The 21,531-nt window shown below is 43.4% G+C and overlaps 1 protein-coding gene across 2 annotated transcripts; it reads right to left on the bottom strand.

Annotated features, from left to right (window-relative positions):
• Nucleotides 1-483: 483 nt before the first annotated feature.
• CSE1L (chromosome segregation 1 like) lies at nucleotides 484-21,131 on the bottom strand. 2 transcript variants are annotated; one of them, XM_040079955.2, is made up of 25 exons: nucleotides 21,009-21,131; nucleotides 18,759-18,854; nucleotides 18,055-18,197; nucleotides 16,950-17,051; nucleotides 16,395-16,540; nucleotides 16,009-16,099; nucleotides 15,637-15,744; nucleotides 14,657-14,749; nucleotides 13,259-13,426; nucleotides 13,035-13,164; nucleotides 12,288-12,353; nucleotides 10,605-10,807; nucleotides 9,550-9,634; nucleotides 8,794-8,855; nucleotides 7,908-8,044; nucleotides 7,651-7,754; nucleotides 6,957-7,054; nucleotides 5,936-6,086; nucleotides 5,240-5,448; nucleotides 4,653-4,750; nucleotides 4,366-4,451; nucleotides 3,218-3,299; nucleotides 2,641-2,787; nucleotides 1,564-1,795; nucleotides 484-1,012 (listed from the first exon to the last, which is right to left on the bottom strand). In XM_040079955.2, the coding sequence occupies exons 2-25, from the start codon at nucleotides 18,841-18,843 to the stop codon at nucleotides 923-925; spliced, it is 2,916 nt and encodes a 971-aa protein (XP_039935889.1). In that variant the 5' UTR covers nucleotides 18,844-18,854; nucleotides 21,009-21,131; the 3' UTR covers nucleotides 484-922. The 2 variants fall into 2 exon arrangements, with proteins under 2 accessions (XP_039935889.1, XP_039935888.1); XM_040079954.2 differs by lacking the exon at nucleotides 21,009-21,131 and adding an exon at nucleotides 19,081-19,100.
• Between the last annotated feature and the right edge of the window lie 400 nt (nucleotides 21,132-21,531).

The raw sequence follows: 21,531 nt of genomic DNA, 5'->3' as shown, positions 1-21,531 counted from the left end.
GTGGGAAGGAAAAGTGATTCCAGCTCCGGAACGATCCACAAGTAGTGCCGGTAATGACAGACCTGCAGGAGCCTTTGGACAGACACGGGGAGCACAAGGCTGCAGCCCTGGCGAGCACAGCTGTGCACAGCTGGCAGCACTGCAGCCACAGCCCGCACACGGTGACCCAAGCTGTGCCTCTGCAAGCCCAGCCCGGGAGCCCGGTGCCCCTGAGAACACACACAGCTCACTTCAACAGCCGCAAGCAGGGCTGCAGCTGCTGCACTCAGGGCCACCAAACCTCCTGTGTATCAGGAGGGACAACAGCTCTGCTCCTCTCCCAGAGCTTTCCATTTGCTCTGTATGATCCTACAATGTTATCTAAATTATTACATAAAGAAAAACCCTCACAGTCCCACTATTTCGTATTCTATCCCAAGTGTAAAACATGTTTTTTTAAAACAACTATATTCTTCTAAAACAGTAAGTGCACAGTGACAGGCATTTTAAACAAGTACTTCTTATTTATTCACAATTTAGATAAAGTTTAAGGAAAGACAAAAGAAATACAAAGGACAACATTAAAATGAAAAGGAAGTTTAGTGACTGAAGTGAGTTTCTACAGCCAGTGCTCTCCTCACATTTCCAGGTATGATCCAAACACTGCAGATGCAGATTTCAAATCAATCCCGAAACAAACCGCTCTGACTATTCCCTTTGAAATTAAACTGGGAATGGAAGGTAGCCACCTTTATCTATGAGTACACAAACCATCAAATTCTTCAGTTTCAGCTTAAAGCCACACTTATCTTTTACAAGATGGAATCTGCAATACAATTTCAAGCAGCTTTTTCATTTTGACTGAGCTCTGCTATAAAAAAGTCAGTGTCAACCCTCTGCATAACAAACCGGCTTTTGATCTTGCTTGTGGAGTCTCTGCAGTTCAGAGCAGGCTCACACTTGCAGCTTGGAGGTATCCCTGGAGATACTGCAACGCTTCTGCGTTCAGGCTGGTGCTCAGCATGGACAGAACCTGAAAGCACAGGGGGGCAAAGGTGTCAGCCAGTCAAACGTGAGCCCCTGCTGCCTCCTGCCATCTCACGCGGTACAGTCACACACAGAGCAGCACTTATCCTCAGGGAAAGTAGCTGACCTCTCAGGCAATCTCTACTGACCAAAATCTTGGGCACAACAAAGGTGTACGGGCTAGAAGAGTTAACTGTACACTCACCTTGTCTAATTTTATATGAGCTGCCTGAATTCCTCAAGTACACGCAATCAATTCAACTCCAGACACGTACTAGTTATAGACCATCAAGTGTGTAAATATTCCTTTTAAAAATGGCATCTTTAAGCTTATTGCAAAATTAAGTGCTGTGAAAGTAAGGCCTTTCTAAGGCTCATAAGGAAAAACCTTACAAAAGCTCTATTCCAATAAAGAATAAAACACAGCACAATCTTGCATTCTACTTTGTGACCTACTTCATTTTGCTGATTATGAAACATGAGTGAAGAGACCCATTCTCACAAACATTTCTCCTCTGTAGAATGCAGCATCAGCACGCGAGTGTCCAGGTCACCTACCCTGCCTGGGCACGCTGTGGACAGTTTGTGGAGAGACTGTGCCAGGTGGATTCTAGGATTGTTCACCATTTGACCTACAGGATCGTGTTCCTTCTTCCCAGCAAAGGCTAGCTGGGAGAATGCAGTCTGATAGCCCGGAGTATCTTCGATGTCAATGAAGTGTTCCTCGTCAGGGATCGTGTCATCCTCAGGCAGCTCAAAGAGGCCAATGAGGGCCTGCAGCAAAGGAATCCTGCGGGCAGAGAGGCGAGGGCAAAATTGGACTGCTTAAAACGTGTTAGGACACATTTTACAAGGATGCTCAAATTATTTGGAACCCTTGTAATTTAGCCTTTGCAGGTACTTGCTTGGCTGCCGAAATTGTAGATGATCAAGGTATGCTGGACCAGAAGTACTGTGGGTCTGAGTATTTTACAGGCACAATGTGGGTACTCCTATCCACAGCATGAGCAGTGTAGGTTATGGAACATACCTAAAAATTTTTCGGGTCAAACTGTCATGAAACATACCTAAAAAGAGCAATGATTTTCCAGAGCACAGCTTTTCTCTAAGTACATTTAAAAAAAAAAGTTCTAGTTCGGGGATCTAGTCCAGGATCCAGTGAGTGTCCTCAAATTCAAACTACCTGGCATGCCAGACTGCAGGACTGGGTGACAGTCAAACCCCCTGGTAGCTTTCCCCAAAATTCCACTCTCAAGCTAAGAAACTACAGTTTCTCTGTCAGGTTATGAATATGCTCAGGTCTCCTGACTAGAAGAGGTATATGTCAGAAGTGGGCCTAGCTTTTCAGAAAGAATACAAGCTGGAGGAAAGCAGTGTATTTCCCTAAATTGCAGCTCCAGCTAGCCAAATCCGTGCTATCTCCATCAAAAACATCTCAAGCCAGATCTGCCATCCTCTTTGAAAATACAGTTTTGTTTGTTGAGAAACAGAAGCAGCATGAGAGACCTGAACCAGCTTTGAGAGCCCGAGGAGATCACAATGGAGTTTCCTTCAAGGATGTATTTTGATCTGGGCTCACATTTTCAGTAACTCAATCAGCCTCACTAGCACAACCTGAAGAAGTGTGGTACCTACCACAGCTTGGTGTATTCAGTGTCCATCATGGGAGGACATTCTGTTAATATTTTTGTAATGCCAACAGCACAGATTTTCTTCTCGACTTGTCCAGAAACTTTCTGGATTTCAGGAATTATAATTTTCTCCAACACCATTCCAAACATCCTATGGTGGCATTGAGAGAAAAAGTGTTAGAAAGCCTTATCAGCCTTATGGTGACGAAAGAGAACCAGAAACAATATGAACCACTAGGAAGCAGAGACAACCAGATAATTTGTTAAGATGCTGCCCTGTTCCAGTAGACATTTGCACATACAAACTTTTCACAAAGGATTATGACTAAAAACATCCATCTTTCCTTTTAATAATCTTCTTAGATTAGTTACCTTTACTATCAGTGAGGAACTGTGCTCAGAAATTCAGAAAAATAAGGCTTTCTCGATAAATAACCACATTAAGAGAAACATTTGGTGAGTCAAATTAGTGATAAATGTAGTCTTGACAGTCTAGCTAAACAGGAAACTCTTTCTTACTTCAAAAGATAAAAATAACACAGCAGTATTAAACAGAAACCAAACAAACAAAACATACTAACTTTGGCTGGATGCTGTCAAATATTTCTTGCAGAGCTAATGCCCCATATCTCACACAATACAAGTTAATGAAGACAAGGAAACCTGTAACAAGAAAAAAGTCAAAGTAAGACTCAATGTGAAAAGAAAAGCAAAGCTTTGGAGTCAGCGGCAAAATACATTCCAGCACATTTTTCAAGGGGATAGAAATGGCAGTCTTTGTACGTGTTCAGTTTAAGCAAAGTACGTGAACTTGCTGCCTTGAAATTTGCCTAAAAACTGATCTTTTCGCATACCACAACACAACACCTAGATGGTACAACAAGAGTCATTCCTTTTTCCCTTATAGCAGTTATTAAAAGGCATTAGAAAAGCCATTTGCATTTTTTTTTCAGATCGAGAACTAAAGAAACTCTTCCAAAACCTTTACTTTTAGCAGAAAACTTCACACAATGCAGACTGAGGTGAGGTATGAGCCCCTTTGCAAGGTGCAGTATATTGAAAGCACCACTTCAACTTTGTTTGTGGAAGACCATTATAAGCAACTCTATCATTCTTGTTCCTATCAGGTGACATTAACCAGATTATACAGGGTTAAGTAATGGACACTGCATAATTTGTGTGGTGATTGTATTATTAAAATAATTTAATGACAATCTTCTTGTGACAGCATGAATAACCAGAATATGTATTTCAATAATCTGTCACAGCCTTGGCAGTTTAACATAAAACCTTATCAGTGAATGTAGTCATACCGAGGCCAAAATGACACAAAAGCATGGAGTATTTCACAGCACTAACACCCCACCACAGCCAACTACAGGACACATGTGGTCAGTATTGCTGTGCTGCAGGAGAGGGAACGTTTGCTGCTATTGGTTGGAGATTAAATCGAGACATTTTCAGATAATGACATCACACACTAGGAAAGGAAGAGAAACACACAAGTCTTGCCCATTATTTTAACTCCATTCCCTCAATTTTCATGAATTAAGTGTCACTCGCTGCCCCATACACCCCCCTTGGTGACAAATAATTTGGAGCAAGTCCTTGGAGTCACCACTACCCCTCTGTCCACGTATCCACAGGGCACGACAGGACACTTGTTCTGTGCAGCTGCACCTCTGAACTGCTGCTCTCACCACAACTTTCCACAGAGCAAGGAACTTACTTTTGATAAATTTTGTTGTTTTGGAATTTTGAAGTCTTTGGAATAGCAGAATGAAGATCTGTTTCCTGTACTGGTCAACTGATTCACTGGAAATTTAAGAGGATAGTTATTCAATTCACACAAGGATTTGACTGATGCCACTTCACAGAAAACATGTATAGAATCGTTCAAATCTATTTGACCAAAAAATGTGTTTTCAGTTGTTAAAAATTAACATTTGGCATGTTTATACACTTAATTAAAGCCTACAGAAGTTAGCTTTAAATGTAATTTCAGCTCATACTCACGGAGGCATATGCTCGATGATACTGTTCAAAAGATAGAACCCTTGATGATCATTAGCTTTAGAGGCAATCAACTTCTGGAACACACCTAACAATCCAGGCTGCAAGAAAAGCAGATAAAAAACCCTAGACAACAATTCTTCGCACGTGACTTACCAGAAAATTGACCTTTACCATTTAAGGCACATGCCAAGGCAAAAGCCTTCATAACGCAAGCCGGGATTCAGTTCAGGTCAAGGAAAACACATTTGGCTGCTTCTCACTCACTCTTCTCAAGACTGATCTGAACAGAACCTGAGAGTTCTCATTATCCATGTGTTTAACATCAGGCAAACAAGACAGCAAAACTGTGGAAACTTACTGCTTGCAAGAACCAAGGGCAGGAATTTTTCATCTCAGTTGACAAAAGCATGATAGCCTAGAATTCATCTTATCCATGTAATGGAAAAGCACCCAAAAAGCTGCATTCCAAGTATTAGTTCGTCTTTGTAGGCCCCCGGTTCTGCCCAAGGGCAGCACTTTGCTGGAGTTCCTCACAATCTGTAAGCCCAGATCACCACGCCTGGAGGTGACGGTGCCCCAGAACTCACGATTTTGTCAGCGGCAGCGCTGGCGATGGTGCTGGCGCCCCGCTCCAGGTAAGCCTGCAGGAGCCTGACCAGAGGGGGAATGTTTCCTGTCCTTTCCCAGAGAACTGGCTGGAGCAGATGGGGAAACAATTCCATATAGGACGGCGGGATTTCATTTTTATGCATTTCTAGAAGTAGGGACATCACTTGAAACACATAGGGAATGAACTCTGGAAGAGAAACGATGACATTTACCAAGTCAGACAACGTGGTCACCGTCAGTTCCCAGAAAACACATATCTACAGACTGAACCCACAATTTTACAATATTAACACAAAGATTTCAATAAATAAAACTCTGAAGAAACATATCTTCCCAAATGTAATTATTCCAAAAATTAGCAAGCATTGAATATATACACTTCTATTTCCTCTACCCGTTAATGTTTCAGAACATAAGGAACAAACTACTAGAAACAAGATGATAGAATTAAGAATAATATTAAGAGGCTTTGGAGTAGTGATTGCTAGGTATTTAAAAAATGTGATTTAGAACAACTGAATGCTGTTGACGAATCCTATGGAACAATCTAAACGCTTTCAGACTGTGAAAATAATGTTTCTCCCCTGGAATTTCCTGTGCTACAAAAATCCTGCCATAAGGTAAATCCTAGCAGCCAAGCCCCGTGAGAGACTGGGCTCACTGACTGTCCTTACCTTGCACATCATTCTGCAGGATCTCTGTGAACACCAGGAACAAAGCTTCCTCAAAGCTCCCCACTGCCTCTGGGTTTGCCTTGCACGTTATCCTTATCGACAAGCAGATTGACTCAAACATATAATGATTAAAGTGAGGTTTGCTGGGATTCTGAAAACAAGTTATAAACACATAAATCAACCCAAACTTGCAGACAAGTCACTTATTTTGCTAAATGTATTTTTTATTTCAACCGAAGACTAAAGTAGCACTTCGGACTAGGGATACTTGTAACATATATTAATATGCTTACAAAATTAATTCCGCAGATAAAAGCAAACAAAGACCTCTAAAACATAAAGGGGAGGGTTTTTTTGTAGCAAGTGTTTTTCAGAAGCTCTATTTAAACTAGCAAACAGTTAAAACATCACAGAACAAAAACCAAAAAAAGATTATTTTTCAATTTTCTAAGTGTCCAGTCAATTCTCTATTGAATACTCCTTATAAGCTGCAGTTGAGTTTCAACTGTACAGGGAAGAAGTTTTCTGGACAGTTGATGAAGGTATTCTAAATCATTCCCTATTGTCAATGGTTAAGAATTTGGCAAGTCTAAATAAAAAATTAAGAGAATTTTGCCCACCAAAAGCAGAAGGGTAATTTATTTAATTCAATCCCACATTTCAATGCCCATTATTATTAGCTTCAGAAGTTTCATGGGCAGAGAACACAGGAGCTGTGATAAAAGCAGATTCTTGTATTGGTGGCCTTTGCACAAGCAAGCATTATACTACAACAAACTAACATTACAGAAAGAGTTCATATGCTGCTTCTAAATTTCAGGTAAGAGCAGGGAGAACGATCTGAGAATATGTTCTAAAAGGAAGGCAGCACCTCGCTAGAATGCTGTTTCAAATTAGTTGCATCAGAAAGTATTGAACTATTTAGAGTATTCTCACAGAACACCATCACCAAGGTACACCCAAGCCCTCAGCAAGACTGCTCTAAAAGGTAAAAGGTGATCCTTTTGCTCTGTTTCTTTACCTTACTGACAGCCAGCAGCTTCTGTGTGAGCTGTGTGATGACAGAAGGGATGTATGGAATTATGGACTCCTGTAGCAGAGAAAAACTCCTCATGATGGCTGTAAATAAATGAAAAATTTTAGCTTCTGAAGACAAAATACACTTCTGCCACTCAACGCATGCCTAAATCCTGTACCTTTTACTGTTAAAATAGGATCCCAAGGAATTAGGTACAGAATGAAAGAGCACATGCTGCAAGAACATTCAATCTATAGTCATGACAAAGCATAAAACAAAGTCTCCTCATTCCCATTCTACAGATGAATACAGGAGATTAAGTAACTTCACAAAGGCCATCACTTGTCCTGGGCAAGCCCCAGATCTCAGCATCCTCTTAGCCACGACCAGATCTCTCCTCTCACTGCCATGACCAGACAGCTCAGATCTTCCCCTGGCACTGTCCACGTAGCTGTCCTGACTACAAGACTGCCATTTGAGAAATAATTTCCTACAGTACCACTATGTTTAGGGTTTCTCTTTGGTACCATAAGTTTAGCCCAAGATGACTTGATACAGCCTGATAAGTAACTGCAGGCTCTTCAACACATTTGCATAAAACAGGTTTTGCAAATGAAAATGTCAGGAACCTGTAACTGTAAGCCTTCAGCTCAAGTTAACCAAGTTATTCTTATATTGCAGGACTCTAGGCATTTACCTTTCATAATGTATTCATTTTCAGATGAGCCAGGAAGCGTCAGAGCTTTGAAAAGGTTTGTTAACAGCACTTCTACAAAGGGTGCCATTTCTGCAGCTGTAATGCTGTTAAGTGAAACACAGCTCTTTAATGATGAAACAGCAACAAACTTCAAGCCTTGTACAATACCACAATATATGACACAAAGGATCTCCTTTTCTCATCCTTAATACACAAAATCTACACAGCAATGACTTTATTTCTGCTGGAACACTTACAGGGTAGCATTATTTGTCCCTCTCATGGTAAACAGTCTTTCAAGAGCATGGGCTGCATAGGTATGGACCACGATACTTTCTGCTTGGAGATGATTGATTAAGAGAGGAATAGACACCAGCAGTTGTTCTTTTGGTACCTACAAAAGTATAGCAACAAATCAGAAGTACGTTAAAAAATACAGATGGCTCAACTCTAGAGCACAAGCAAGCTTGTCAGTGCCATGCAGAGCTTGGCACAGGGAGGTATCTTGGGAGGCTCCTCCTGCTGCTACTTCACATCTTGACAACCAGGAGGCACCTACTTCTGTCACTGCTCCTGTACTTCCCCTGAACACCTATGGTACACTGGATCAGCAGTAAGTGCAGATAATCCTAATGTATAGTTCCCTTTCCGTTTTACTTTGTTGTAGTAGGTAATCAAAAATATCAAGGTTTAAAAACCCAAAATCACAGATATCTTATAAGAAATTAATAACGGTAATCTAGAATTTAGAATAATATGCAACGTATTTTCTCACCCCTTCTCCCGAATCAGAAAAGGTAAAGGACAAAACTGCTGTACTCTGTAGCAACTATGGCAATGATACAAGCAATCAAGGGTATGTGGACTAATAGAGACTTGGAAACATCTGAGGGTGTCATAGAATTAAGCAGCTAAGATATTCAGTGTTCCCACAGCATATGGACAGCATATAGACTACATGTTAATTGGATATTTGTAACAATATCATTTACTTTCTAAACTAAAAATTCACCATGAAGTGTTGTATACGACTATCAAACACCTGTTGAGTTAGCATATGGCCAAGTGCAATAAATTAGGCTTGGCAAGCATAAAGTAACAACCTACAATATGTTTTTCCATAAGAGTAAAAGAAAAACTTACTTGGTTTCTAAAAATCATGATATACTTGATACCATCTGCTTTTAGCACTGGGAATTCATTCACTGAAATAGAAAAATATGCAAACTTCATTGATACCTCTCACACAAATGTGATTACTGAACGTGTACTATATATACAGGTAACACTCGACACTAATTTTCCCCCGTAGAAAATAATACAGACAATATTTTTATACATTTCTTCGTTCCTGCACTTTGGTATGGGAACTGTTAGAATGTCAGTTCTGTTTTGGTTTCAATTTTAGCAGCCTCCAATTACACATTTCAAGACAACCCACTGTGTTTCAGATATAGTAAGATAATTGCTGAAGTATAAAATAAACAATGTGGTTTAAATCTAGACATCCACAATCTCATCAATAAGGGCTGTATAGGTCACAACCCGGCCTCAGTATTTTAACTTCTCAGGGTTTTGTAGAAAGAGAAGTTTACCATAAGGTTTCAAATACAGAAATCAAATTACTTTGATTCAACAAGTTTAAGCACGTAGCTGATAGCAACCACGCGTATACACACCCTGATATTGCAGAGAACAGGTGGTAAGGTGGCAACCCACCTTGCTCTAACAGCTCCTTCACTGCTGGCCAAACAAAAATTAATTACTCTGTGCCAGGTATGAAAAGCCCATCTCAGAGATTATGCTGACAAAGGAGTGCTTGAGACTTCACAAACAATGGCTGCTGTCAAGGTTATGATATATCACAAAAATACCGTATTAAAATTAACATCAACTTACCAGTAGCAGACTTTAAGTCAGGTTGAATGTGATTCACAAAGAATTCTGTCAGATTAACGAGTTCATTGGCCTGTGTTATTCCATGCTGGAAGAAGCAAAAGAACAACTCTTATTTTTATATGCTGACATATAAACTGCTAGTTTTCTTACTCATTATAAAAAATTACTATTAGTTTTCTCTTACAAAAAATGCAGCCTCTTTTTAATTCAGGATTTTTAGATGGAGATTTTTCAACGAAGTGCTCTGAATCAGTCCATATTTGCCATTAAATAGCACATAAAATGACACAAACTTTGCAGTTTCCCAAATGCTACCAGAGCGGTTGTCGTTGCACATCACTAACAAGTGCTGGGCAGCAGTGTACACCCGGCTTCAGGAAAAGACTGAGAACCTCCAGCAAAATTGCATTAAATTATGTACACGGTTTACTATGTTTGCCTCCAATCTGTCTTGTAAAGACACTGCGATTTGAACTGTAACAGCGTTTAAAATATCAACTAGTACATCCAAACTTTTTCCATAGGACATTTGATCCAGTGCTCCGGTCTGCAGATACAGGTTAGCTCAGCTGTGCTTTTCCAGTGTCTCCAGCCTATTAGCTGCTTTCTCCCCAGCAAATGAGATCCACTTCCAGCCATCAATAGCATTCACACGCCATTCACAAATCAAACATTCAAGTAGTAGGAAACACTGGCAAATATCATGACAAGAACTTTAAAAGTCATTTAAATTCCTTTTAGTCTGCTTAACTTGTGATCGTCTTCTGTAGAGCTCTATTTGCCCTCCATGGCTTCCAGAGCACCTCAGGACCATGCAGAGGTTCCAGAGCTGAGCCAGTTCTGTTTCTCTGCCACAGGGCCACAGTGTGCCCCATCTGCCTGAAGGTCATACACCACCAACTGTGACAGATTATATAGAGGGCAGCTTTTCATCTCACCAACATAAACTACTGCACAGTTACTCCCTTTCTGAAGCAGCTTAAACCAATGGCAGGATCACCCAGACTGTAATATCTGAACGCAGACAGATTACAATGAATAGAATGTACAAGTACCTTCTGTGTTTGAGCTTTGGATGCCAAAGACGTTACAAGGTAAATAGCTGCATCTTTGTGCTTCCAGTTAACAGATGGATTCTTTGCATATTCTTGCAGCATAGAATTAACATATCCAGAAAAAATCCCTGTCACGGGTCCTTCAAAAAATTTGCATAAGCCTCTGACCAGATCACAAGCTGCTCTGCGCCTGGTGTCAATATCTACACGAGAACCAAAGGATCGTAGGATATGAGAAAGCAGACAGCTTTTCCTATTAGTAAACATAATAACCAAAACAGTAACAGCTTCTCAAGTTACAGCCACACCCCACGTTAATTACTGCAACCCTCCACAGTGCTGTGTAAGAACACCTGTAAGCTTTTTATTTTCTGTCACAACTGGACTGAAGGGACACCTGGCCCTGAGCAGTGGCAGCAGGAGTGCAGGGGGGCTGGTTCTGGCTTGACATTATGCACCAAGTGTGATGGCTCTGGCCAGGAGGGAGTGCATTTTCTCCCTAGCGGCCCATTTGGTGCCGTGTTTGGTACCAATGACTAAAGCTGCTGGCGATACCCAGGGTTTGGCTGCTGCTGAACAGCCCTGTCACAGTGGCAGGCCTTCCTCTGCCTCCTGCTCTGCCTTCCCAGCAGGCAGTTAGGGGCAGGCAGGAGCTGGGAGGGGACAACCTGGTCATCCAATCCAAACTGACCAGCAGGACATCCCCTGCTGCATGACATGCTCAGAAATAAAAACTGAGGGGAGGGGCTCTGGGAGAAGTAGCCATTGCTCAGGGACAGGCTGGGCAAAAGTCAGCCTGTGGGCAGTGGTGGGTCAGTAGCTTCTCTCCCCTTTCCTTACTCTTCTTTCACTTAAACTGTCTCTATCCATGAGTCTGCTCGCTTTCACCCCTCCCACTCTCTCCCCTGCCGCAGACTGCAGCAGGCCGGAGCACAAGCCAGCTGCTGGCCCACCACACCTGACAGGACATTTTTGTAAAAAACTTCCCAAGTATCTAAAATGCAGCCAATCCTGGATAAAAATGATGTTTTCTTGAAAAAAGTTCAAAAATGTTTCATCCAATTTTGTCCTCCACTGCAAGCATACAGTAATTTCTTCACTCTATTATGAAATGGCATCGCTTCCGAAGCGTCTGTCAGTGAACTGCTGGTGGCCCAGAGCCATCACAGAGCCAGGTCTGGCTCACCCGGGCTCTGGCCTGGTGCAGAGCACTGCAGCAGCTGGGCAGGCACTGCTCTGAGCACATGCCATGGCCCAGCCTGGCTGCTGGCCAGCTGGCCTGAGCACAGCTCGTATGCAACCCCAGGCAGAATTTCAGTTCAAACATTGAGAGTCTCTCCCTGTTATTTAAAACTCCGCACACAGGAACCAAATACACAACTGGCTACTACTCAGGATTGACTTACAGGCTGTATTTGCTGAAATGAGAATGTGGGCAGTGCAGAAGACATACCAATCCAATTAAGAGAAAAGCCCTATAAAAACATTGTTCAAACCAGAAGGACACCGTGACGAGCATATCGTGACAGTAGACTTGATCACAGGCCGGATAAAATCCAGCTGGGGGTGGTGTGGAAACTTTCTCAATTTCAAAATGAAGTTATAAAAGCTTCAGTAAATTGCTTCAGCTCTTTAGAACTATACTTAAAGACCAAGTATTCTTAGTATAAATCTGTGGATTACCAGATCCTTCCAAATCCCTTCTTATATACTCTTCAGAATTATCTTCAAATGCTTCTTCATCAGCCGCTGAAAATATAAAATACATGGAAGTTGAAGTACTGAAGTCTGGTTTTTATGGTAAAAGGGTCTATCATTATCAACTTGCTATTTTTTCCACAGACCTTTCTATACATTAATGTTAATTAACAAGAAATATCCAGCCAGACTAGTCTTGTTTAGCTTCTGTCCCAGAAATTAGTCTTTCATACCCATGGGCTGATGTATTGATTCAACAATAATACATATATTCACATATTCAACACCAGGTGTATTTGAAGAGGCTTCCAGAGGCATAGACTTAAGAAAGAGAAGCTTCCTTTCACTGCAATATATTTTCACTGCATTTTAAATATAGGATCAATATGAGCCATCAAAACCTGGAGAACTAAACACTACAATTTGGTAGGCCTAATATTCCTGCTTATTTAGGCTCCTCGAATAATCCAGATACTCACTTTAATTGTAAAAATTTATTGGTGGCATATGACCTAGACTTCCTCCACTGGGATTTCAACATAAAAAGTTAGGTACATTCATACAATTCTACAAAGCCCACAGGACAGCAATCTGCTGCAGAAACTTGGGTTTGAATCTAGCACTAAGGTACACAAGAGGGAAACCTCAATTCTCAGTCCTGCAAAGCAACATGTCACGATAATTAGTGAGATTTTTGTTGTGTTTTTCAAAATTTAAGTCTCAAAAAGTTACCTCTAAATTCCATATTGGGAACAATAACTTTTTCACAGATGCTTGTCAATGTATTCTGGTCTTCAAACAGATGCTTGTAATGTGGTCTCTCGCAAACTGAGGCCAGAAACTGGATTGCATTACTGACCAGCTACAGCACCACAAACAGAAAACAAAACTTTAGCATGACTGATCCATTTATCATTTATTATTAAACTGGACAAGATCAGATTTTAGCAACTCACCAAGTCATACTTCACTTCCTGGCCTGTTGTGACCAATAGATTCCAGATTGCTGTTACAAAACGTGGCAGGTAGGGCTGGAATTCTTCATCATATTTTTGAGCATATAAAGCAGCATTATCACAAATTTGTGATTTCAAGAGCTCCAGTAATCCAGCTTCCTCTTCATCCTCACATAAAACAAAACGAAGAACTTAAACATCCAAACTTCAACACTACTTAAACATTAGAAGTATCAATGTATTTAAGTTAAATATTTACTTCACCGTTTTACCATGTCCTAAACAGGTGAAAGAAATCCCTGTCATGTCCCTAAAACTACTCTATTTTGCTGAACTGTACCCAAACTGCTCTTCAAGTTAGACACCATACCTACATCTCAAATCACGGTACTGTGCACTTGAAAACAGACACAGTAGTCCAGACATGATTAATTTACAAATGTAATACAAAAAAGACAACATGAGGCATTGAAGAAACACTTAGAAGCCACTACATCATGATTCTTTAATTGGAGTAGTTGTAGAAGTTCCCTCCCCTTCCCCAGATCAGCACAGATGTTTGTGCAACCACAATGTGAACCGGGAAACTGAGCTGGAATTACAAACACCAGCTCAACCAAGCACCACCCCAGTTCTGTCTGCCCCTCACCCCCACCTTGCAGCTTTACTGCCTGTACCAGTTCAGCTCCATGAGTGCTTGTGCTGGGAGCAGCCCACAGACACAAAAGAGCAGCAAAGCTGCTTTTAGCAGCAGGGTAACTAGAGCTCAACATACACTTAATATGCCTCTCGGTGTTGCCAAGAAATTTGCAGTTGTTTTGGCTCCATCAAGTGGCAAACTATCGTGCTGTATCTGGAAGACATCAGCACTTAAAATGCAAAAAACATGCACAAAAATAACTGGAGCTTTGCTGACCTGGTATCAGCTTTCACCAGTGAAATTACTGATTCTTTAACTAGACCAAGACAGCAAATGCTGAAGTACTTAAGATACGTCCTGCTTTCTATGCTCGATTGTTTCAAGTCCTTTAAGATACCCTGTTTTCTAGAACACGGTGTATAAACCACTGAAAGGTACAGAAAACCTTTGAGCCCTGTGACGCTGATGGTCAGGTTACTTCAGCAGCTGCTCTTGGAAGAATCGACTCAGTGATGAGTATTGGTAATTTGATTTCTGTGCACAGCTGGGTATACCTGTAACTGCCACACAGCCTGAAGAACTGAACCTCAAATTCCTTAGACAGCAGAGCAACTTCTCTTAAACTCCGTTTTCTTACAGTCATTCTACTCCTTTGTTTGCCCCACAAAAAAACCTCTGCATTGTTCAGAGCCAGACCTACACTGTCAGTCCACCCTCTCCCCTACAGATGCAAACCAGGTGGTTTATGCAGTACTTACATCAGTCTGCAAGAGTTTATTGTCTAAAGTTAAAAGGCTATGAAAGTTTGTCATCCATGTTTCCATATTATCTTCAAAAAACTCAGGAAGATCCTGTGAAGGAAAAGCATAAATCTACATTCTAATTTCTGACTGTACTGCTTAGGTAACATACCTACACTGGAAATAGTACACTCACCCTATAATCTACTGAGGGACAACAACCTGTGGAAAACAATCTTCAAACTGAAACAGTGTCCCTTCCTTCTCCCAAACAAAAACTGTTCTGGCACAGCCCTGGAGTACAACTAGTTCCAAATAAACTAGTTGCTTAGACTAAACAGCTCACATTTTTATAATGAAAGAGCCTTATCACCTCTCACCCTCAGAAGAAGAGAGCACAAGCCTTTGTTAACTCCAGCTTGTTCTTTTGCCCCTAGCTAAGAACAGCCCAAGGAATCCAGGCACAATCCCACTTCACTTCACAGACTTACATTCATCTAGAGACACTAAATAAATGTCACCCCAGCAAGGGAGCATTTTACCATTTCCCATGCAGCACACTTAGCAATGTCCAGAACGCAGATCTGATTCCACGGCCTGACAGCCCCCACTGCTCCCAGACTTGCTGTGCCACAGTGCCACAGAGCCACACGCAATGGTCTCTGCCCCCAGCTCCTGTCAGTACAGACACATCTATAAAGGGGCACAGTGAACTGGAACTCAGGCAGTGGATTCCTGCCTTTCCCAGCTCCTCCTCAGAGGCCCCATACAACACCTCCTTGGGGCAACGCCAGCTTAGACTCTTCTGAACTTGTCTACACAGGGCCGAGATAATGTCTGAAATAAGCCTCCCTTATATCGTGCTTTTACCCCAGCAGATGCACCAGTGATTTTTCTTTTTGCCATAAAGCGTGGCCTTAAAGGCTGCCTCAAATGAATTCTATAGTAACAGCTTCTTCAGAACAAAGCAAAACTATACCAAGAACAAGGAGATTCACCTGAAAATTTAAACTGTAGAACAGCTTCGCAATTAGAATGAGAGAAGAAAAGAGAACCTTCAGGGCACTGGCATCATTTGCATGTGTGCTGCAAAGTTCAATAGTTGCCTAGAAAAAGATGCAAGATTGTCAAGTACAAAACCCACACCAACAAAAAATATTGAAAAGTGTCACGGAATGGTGTTTTTTAAAACCAGAAAAGACAGTCGTTTTTCATCCTCTTAGCAACCTTGTTAGGTTTCACTTCATTACTTGAATTTGAACCCCTTAAACAGTTTCGAACAACAATTCTTGAGTTTTAATTTTACAGGTATCCACAGTAAGCAATTCAGAACATTAAACTTGTTTTAGAAATGACTCAACAAGAAATACCTTAAAGAGATTTGTCAAGGGTAAAGCAAAGGCATCAAGAACAAGTTTGATCTCTGTCCATAATTCATTTGACTTAAATTCATGGCGGTACCTGACAAGTAATAGCAAAACACATGAAAATTAGGATAGCCTTCACATTTATTACCAAATTAATCCACACAGAATTTTGTCTTGTGCTGAACCTAGAAACGAATACTGTCAAGTAAACAAGAATTAAACAACACGGTTCAAAACCGTGCAAGCTGTACAATCTGATGACTACTTAAAAGGTGTATATAGAAGTCACAAGTATAGGCTTTGTAAATGTCCAAAATAAGTCTAACAGTGAAACATGGCAGCTGAACAGAACTTTTACAGTCCATACCCAAACCCCTTATCTGCAGTACCTTTTAAATAAAGAGTGGGCGGTGCGCAGAACCCCATTGATGACGTGGAAATCTCCACTCTGGAAGCGATTCACCATTTCTGTCAGCAAGTCTGGCCACTTCTGAGGGAAGTCTTCCCGCCCAATAATACTGATGGCATCACTTAACTGCAAAGGAAACAGAGCCATCACGGGACAGAACAGCACACAGCACACTGCCAGATGCCAGAAACATCCCAGAAAATCTTGGTTATTCTTGTCCAAGTCAAAAAACACCGAGTTAAATACCTACTACTTTCCACACAAATACAAAAATCTCACCTGAAGTTCACACAGTCTCACTTTCTAGAATTGCTGTTTAACTGCCTAATGTTAGAACTTAGCTATAAGATTATACAGTAATTATCTTTAAAAAAAGTTGCAGTAGGTAGAAATACCTGTAGCAATATCCTTGAAGTTACTTGGATCAGGATGAGCTCACTGGTAAGGGAACTGAGCTCTGCCAATAACCACAGCCTCCAGACATGCTTAGAATATTCCCAAAGTTTAATGGATACAACCAGGAATGACATATTACCTGCTTTTGAATTTGCTCTGGGCTGCTAAGCATCAAGGGCACTATGTTGGCTTTAATGGCTATTCTGTCAGATTCACATATTTTGTTTGGTTCATCCTCAACCTAAAATGAAAACAATAATTAAGTTATGGGTATACCAGCATTCTCTAGGCAATGAGAGATGATCAGCATTTCAGAAACCAACTGTTTATACTGATTTATGTAACCGTTACAATACTGAAGAACCTAAGAAGCAGACCTGTTAGAGGCGCTGCCTTCAGTGAATCTGGAACAGCAGTATCTGAAAAAAGCTGAAAGAAATAATGTCCTTCTATAAAAGTTTGAAGAAGTTTTTTTCTCCTTCCCTAAGGGTAACTTTTCAGGTCTGCAATTGAGCAGCAGGGAGGGTGGGTGCACATGGCAATAAAATCCCCACATTTAACCAAGTCTCTTCCACCACACCAAACAGCACCTCTGCCAACCCCACAAATTGATTTTGTGTGAGCTGTCTCAAGCCATCCCTTCTAGAGACTGTACATGAAGGTGCAGGTTACACAGTCAAAATCCTAACACTGACTTAAAGAGTTTTCTAACCAGTTCAAAACACCAATCAGTTCCAAGTCCAGTCAGTCAGCAGTGCCAAGTAGAAAATTGCAAAGCTGCTACTAAAGAAATAAAATAATGAGGGTGCTTGCCCCAACCAGTGGCAGCAATGACAGTCACATTATCTGTGATGACAGCACTGAAGTTCAGAGACCTAGAAATCACCCAGCAATTAAAAGAGAAAAGCACCTCCAGAGAAACACTCAGTCTCGAGTACCCTAAACCCGATGGTACTGCTACACTTCTCACAACCCTTCTACCATTTTTCCATACACTTAAATCACAAGTCAGCGATTTCAGAAGTTCCAGGTATGCTTTTCTATACCATCAGTCATTGATGGGGCTCTCCAGTGTGGTGGTGTGAGAATTACTGATTAATATCTTTACTGATGACCTGGATGAGAGGATCAAAGGCTCCCTCAGTAGGTTCACAGATGAAACTGAATTTGGTGGGATGTGGATCTGCTTATTTTACCTTAAAAGGGTGATTAGTTTTAGCACAGTTCCTCACTAGGATACCTACAATTCTCCAGTTCCTTTTAATGTAATTCTTGAACGTTACGGACGCACAAACTTTGATGACGTTTTCCTGTGATTTCTCCAGCAGTGTTAAGAGTAACAGTGGATAGTTCTGGCTTCCTTCCACAGATTCAAGGAACTTTTCCGCTGTAAGAGAACACACTGTGGTTAGCAAAAGCTGAACTGCTTTCTCTAACAGGAATCCTACCATTTCCCAGGTGTGTTTGAAATACCCAACACAAACACTCCCCAGAGCTTCAGAGGAATGTGTCTGACAAAAGGTATCACAGCTTCTTTGCTGGCCAGCTCCTCAACGCTCCTGCTGTCAACAACAGCTCTCAGCTCCCCAGCAGGATGGGGAAATGCTGCCTCCTCACCTTTGCAAAAGCCATAACCCCAGAGAAGTAAATCCTGGCTTGTTGTGAACAGCAATAACATAAATAAATAGCAACATAAACAGCAACAGTGAAAAAAAAAGTAATATATTAAAAAAAGCAAGAATACAGAAAAACAGAATCACAAAAAGCAGATAAAATTATTTATATTTATCTCCATCCTTCATTAGATTTTTGGGAGCTTCATTTTAAAAGAATATTGAGAACTTCTGTAAAGAGGTTATTGCATAAATATCCACCGAAGTTTGCTACACAGAGACAGAATAGCCAAAAAGAAAGAACTTTTTTGTTCTCCATCAGGAGAATCACTTACCAGGACGCCTTATAGCAGGATCTGGATCTAGTGTTTTCTTTAGATATTCAGTTAAGGTTTGTAAATTGGCATCACTGAGCTCCATTTTGGCAGAACCTAAAACCCACAAGTAGTTTTGTTACAACCAGAGACCAGAAAATCCATCCCAGAGCTACCCATGTAAAAGCAGATCCCTCAGAAGCAACATCAGCTCTTTCTGACAATACCTCACAAGCACAGTCCCAAGCAGGGTGCACCAGGCACAGCAAACATTCCACTTCCCAAGCTACAGGTTAACTGCTAGTGTGTGCTTTATGGACCCCCAACTCCAGAAAAAGCTTACACATGCAGCAGACATGAACCAGGTGCAGCCAAAGGATGATCTCCTGCCCTTTTAGGACAACAGGAATTTAGTCCGGCTTTTGTTCTGCTGCCAGTCCCAGAAACTGCTCCTGACTGAAACAGCTGAACAGTCCTGTCCTACATAATTGTAAATAAAACAATTCAAAGTGTGTTGAAGAGTCAAGGCTTTTTCAAAAAAATCAAATACTCCTTATTAAAGATAAATATCAAAAGAAAATACTTTTTTAAAAAAGAGACAAAAGACTGTGCAAAGCCAGACAGTTTGTCCTCCCTGTAAAATTAGTTCAGACTAGGGTGGGAGCTAATTTAAATGCAGCATCTTTTACAGAATAACTCTGTGCAATAAGTCCATATTGCTCCTCTCCAGTAATCATCCCACACATATTCTTATCTGTACCACAGTTACATATTTACTTCACAGCCTGCAACGGAATAATTAAAATTACAGCAATACTATGACAATAAGATGTGATTTAACGGATGCTCCTCTGGACGTCAACATCAATCCTGCCATCCTTCCCACACCAGCAGCACAGTTCATTCCCTACAAAGCTTATGAGGAAGCAAAGGCTTCCATTTTTTCTCTGGAGATTCTATTTAGTAAAACTGACTGAAATTTACTCATCCCACTTCGGAGTTGTTTCATGCTGATCACCAGTGCAATAAACAGTTTTGTGTAAGCATGCTTACAAAGACAGAGAGATTTGATGACATTTTTTTTACTTCAGCTATGGCATCTATGTCATTTAAAAAGATGCCAGCAGTACCCATTTGAATTAAACGCATGTTAATGAGCCAATCAGAGCCTAACATATTTTGCGATAAGTAAGAATCTACCCGAAGAGTCCTGCCTCCCGTGGATCCCTTTGCTTTTGGGGTTTACTTGTCCGTAGTCCCGTTCACCAGCTCACATCCACCAACATATTTCGACCTGTTACCTACATATGCTTATTTCCTTCTCTTCCTCTAACTCTTCGTGTTTGTTTTCCAGCACAAAAAGAAATCGGCGGTATTTTAGCTGATGCTTTGTATTCTAACATGTGCCTGCAGAAAAGGCCTCAGAAAACCCTAAAGCGTGCTTAGTACATCGCCCACTCTAGTCAAACGCACACCGCTCACGGAGAAGAACCCAAACCCAGGCGGAACGCGGCCGCGGCCCGAACCGGGAGATGCTCCACGCAAGGGCATCCCCTCACCCGGCACTGACCGAACATCTCCCCCGTGCCAAAGACTGCTCAGGACGCAGCTCTGACGGGGAAAACCGCGCTGACAGCGCTCAGAGGATCCCCTGGGGCATTTCCCGCTTCCCCAAAGCGCGGGCCTGACCCACCAGCGCCAGGGGCGGCGGCAGCGGGACCGGCCCCGCTCCCCGCCCCGCGCGGGGCCGTGCCGTGCCGGGCAGCCCGGAGAAGGCACTGTGCGGCGGGACCGGCCCGCGCCCTCCCACGGCCCGCCAGGCCGTGTACCGCGGAAGGCTCGGGGCTGCTCCGTCCGTCCCGGCGCCGGACCGCGCCTGCCCCGCTTGTGCTGCCTCCTGCGGCGGCCCCCGCAGAGATGCCCCGGGGCCCGGCCGGGCCGTGAGGGGGCGGCAGGGCCGGGGCCGGACGAGATCCCGAGCGGCCCCAGAGCCCTCAGACTAACTCGGTCCCCCTCCCCCGCCGACAGCCCGGACTGGCAGCGGCCGCGGCCAATGAGGGGCGCGGGCTGTGCAGGCCCGGCGGCCCCGGACCAATCGCGGGCCGCGAGAGGCGGGCGGAATGGCCCAGCATGGTGCGCCGCGCCTGCGGCCGCGCCGCGGGCCCAGCGCCGAGTGCGGCGCGGAGTCGGCGCGCGGGCGGCAGCGAGGCCGCCGGCGCGCGGGCCCGCCCCAGCCCCATCGCCGTGAGGGGCAGCGCCTCCCAACCGTACCTGGCGGCTCCTCCCGGCGGCGGCGGCGGCGGCTCCGACCGCTCCGGCTGCGCTTCACATTCAAACCGCTGGGCGAGGGCGCGGCGGCGGCTCCGTGACCGCATCGCGCGGGGCGGTGACATCGCGCTGCCGCCCGCCCAATCAGCGGCCACGTCGGCCCCGGGCGCGCCGCCAGCCCCCAATCCGCGCTGCGCTCGGTGGGCGGTGGCCAATGGCCGGGAACTTCCCACAGGGCCCCGCGGCGCCTCTCGGAGCGCGGCGGCCTCACCTCGCCCCGCCCCGGGACGGGAACGAGCGGGGCCGGCGGCGACTGGAGCCCCGGGGCGGGAACGAGCGGGGCCGGAGGCGGCCGGAGCCCAGGGGCGGGAACGAGCGGGGCCTCGGAATGGGAACGAGTGGGGCCGGGGGCGGCAGGAGCCCCGGGACGGGAACGAGTGGGGCCGGGGGCGGCAGGAGCCCCGGGACGGGAACGAGCGGGGCCGGCCGGAGCCCCTGCACTGTGAAGGGAACGGGCCCGGCTCCG

Source organism: Hirundo rustica, chromosome 16 (assembly GCF_015227805.2).
Source record: "Hirundo rustica isolate bHirRus1 chromosome 16, bHirRus1.pri.v3, whole genome shotgun sequence".
Lineage (NCBI taxonomy): Eukaryota > Metazoa > Chordata > Aves > Passeriformes > Hirundinidae > Hirundo > Hirundo rustica.
The sequence above is the reverse complement of the archived record's forward strand: the minus strand, read 5'-3'. Positions and strand labels throughout refer to the sequence as shown.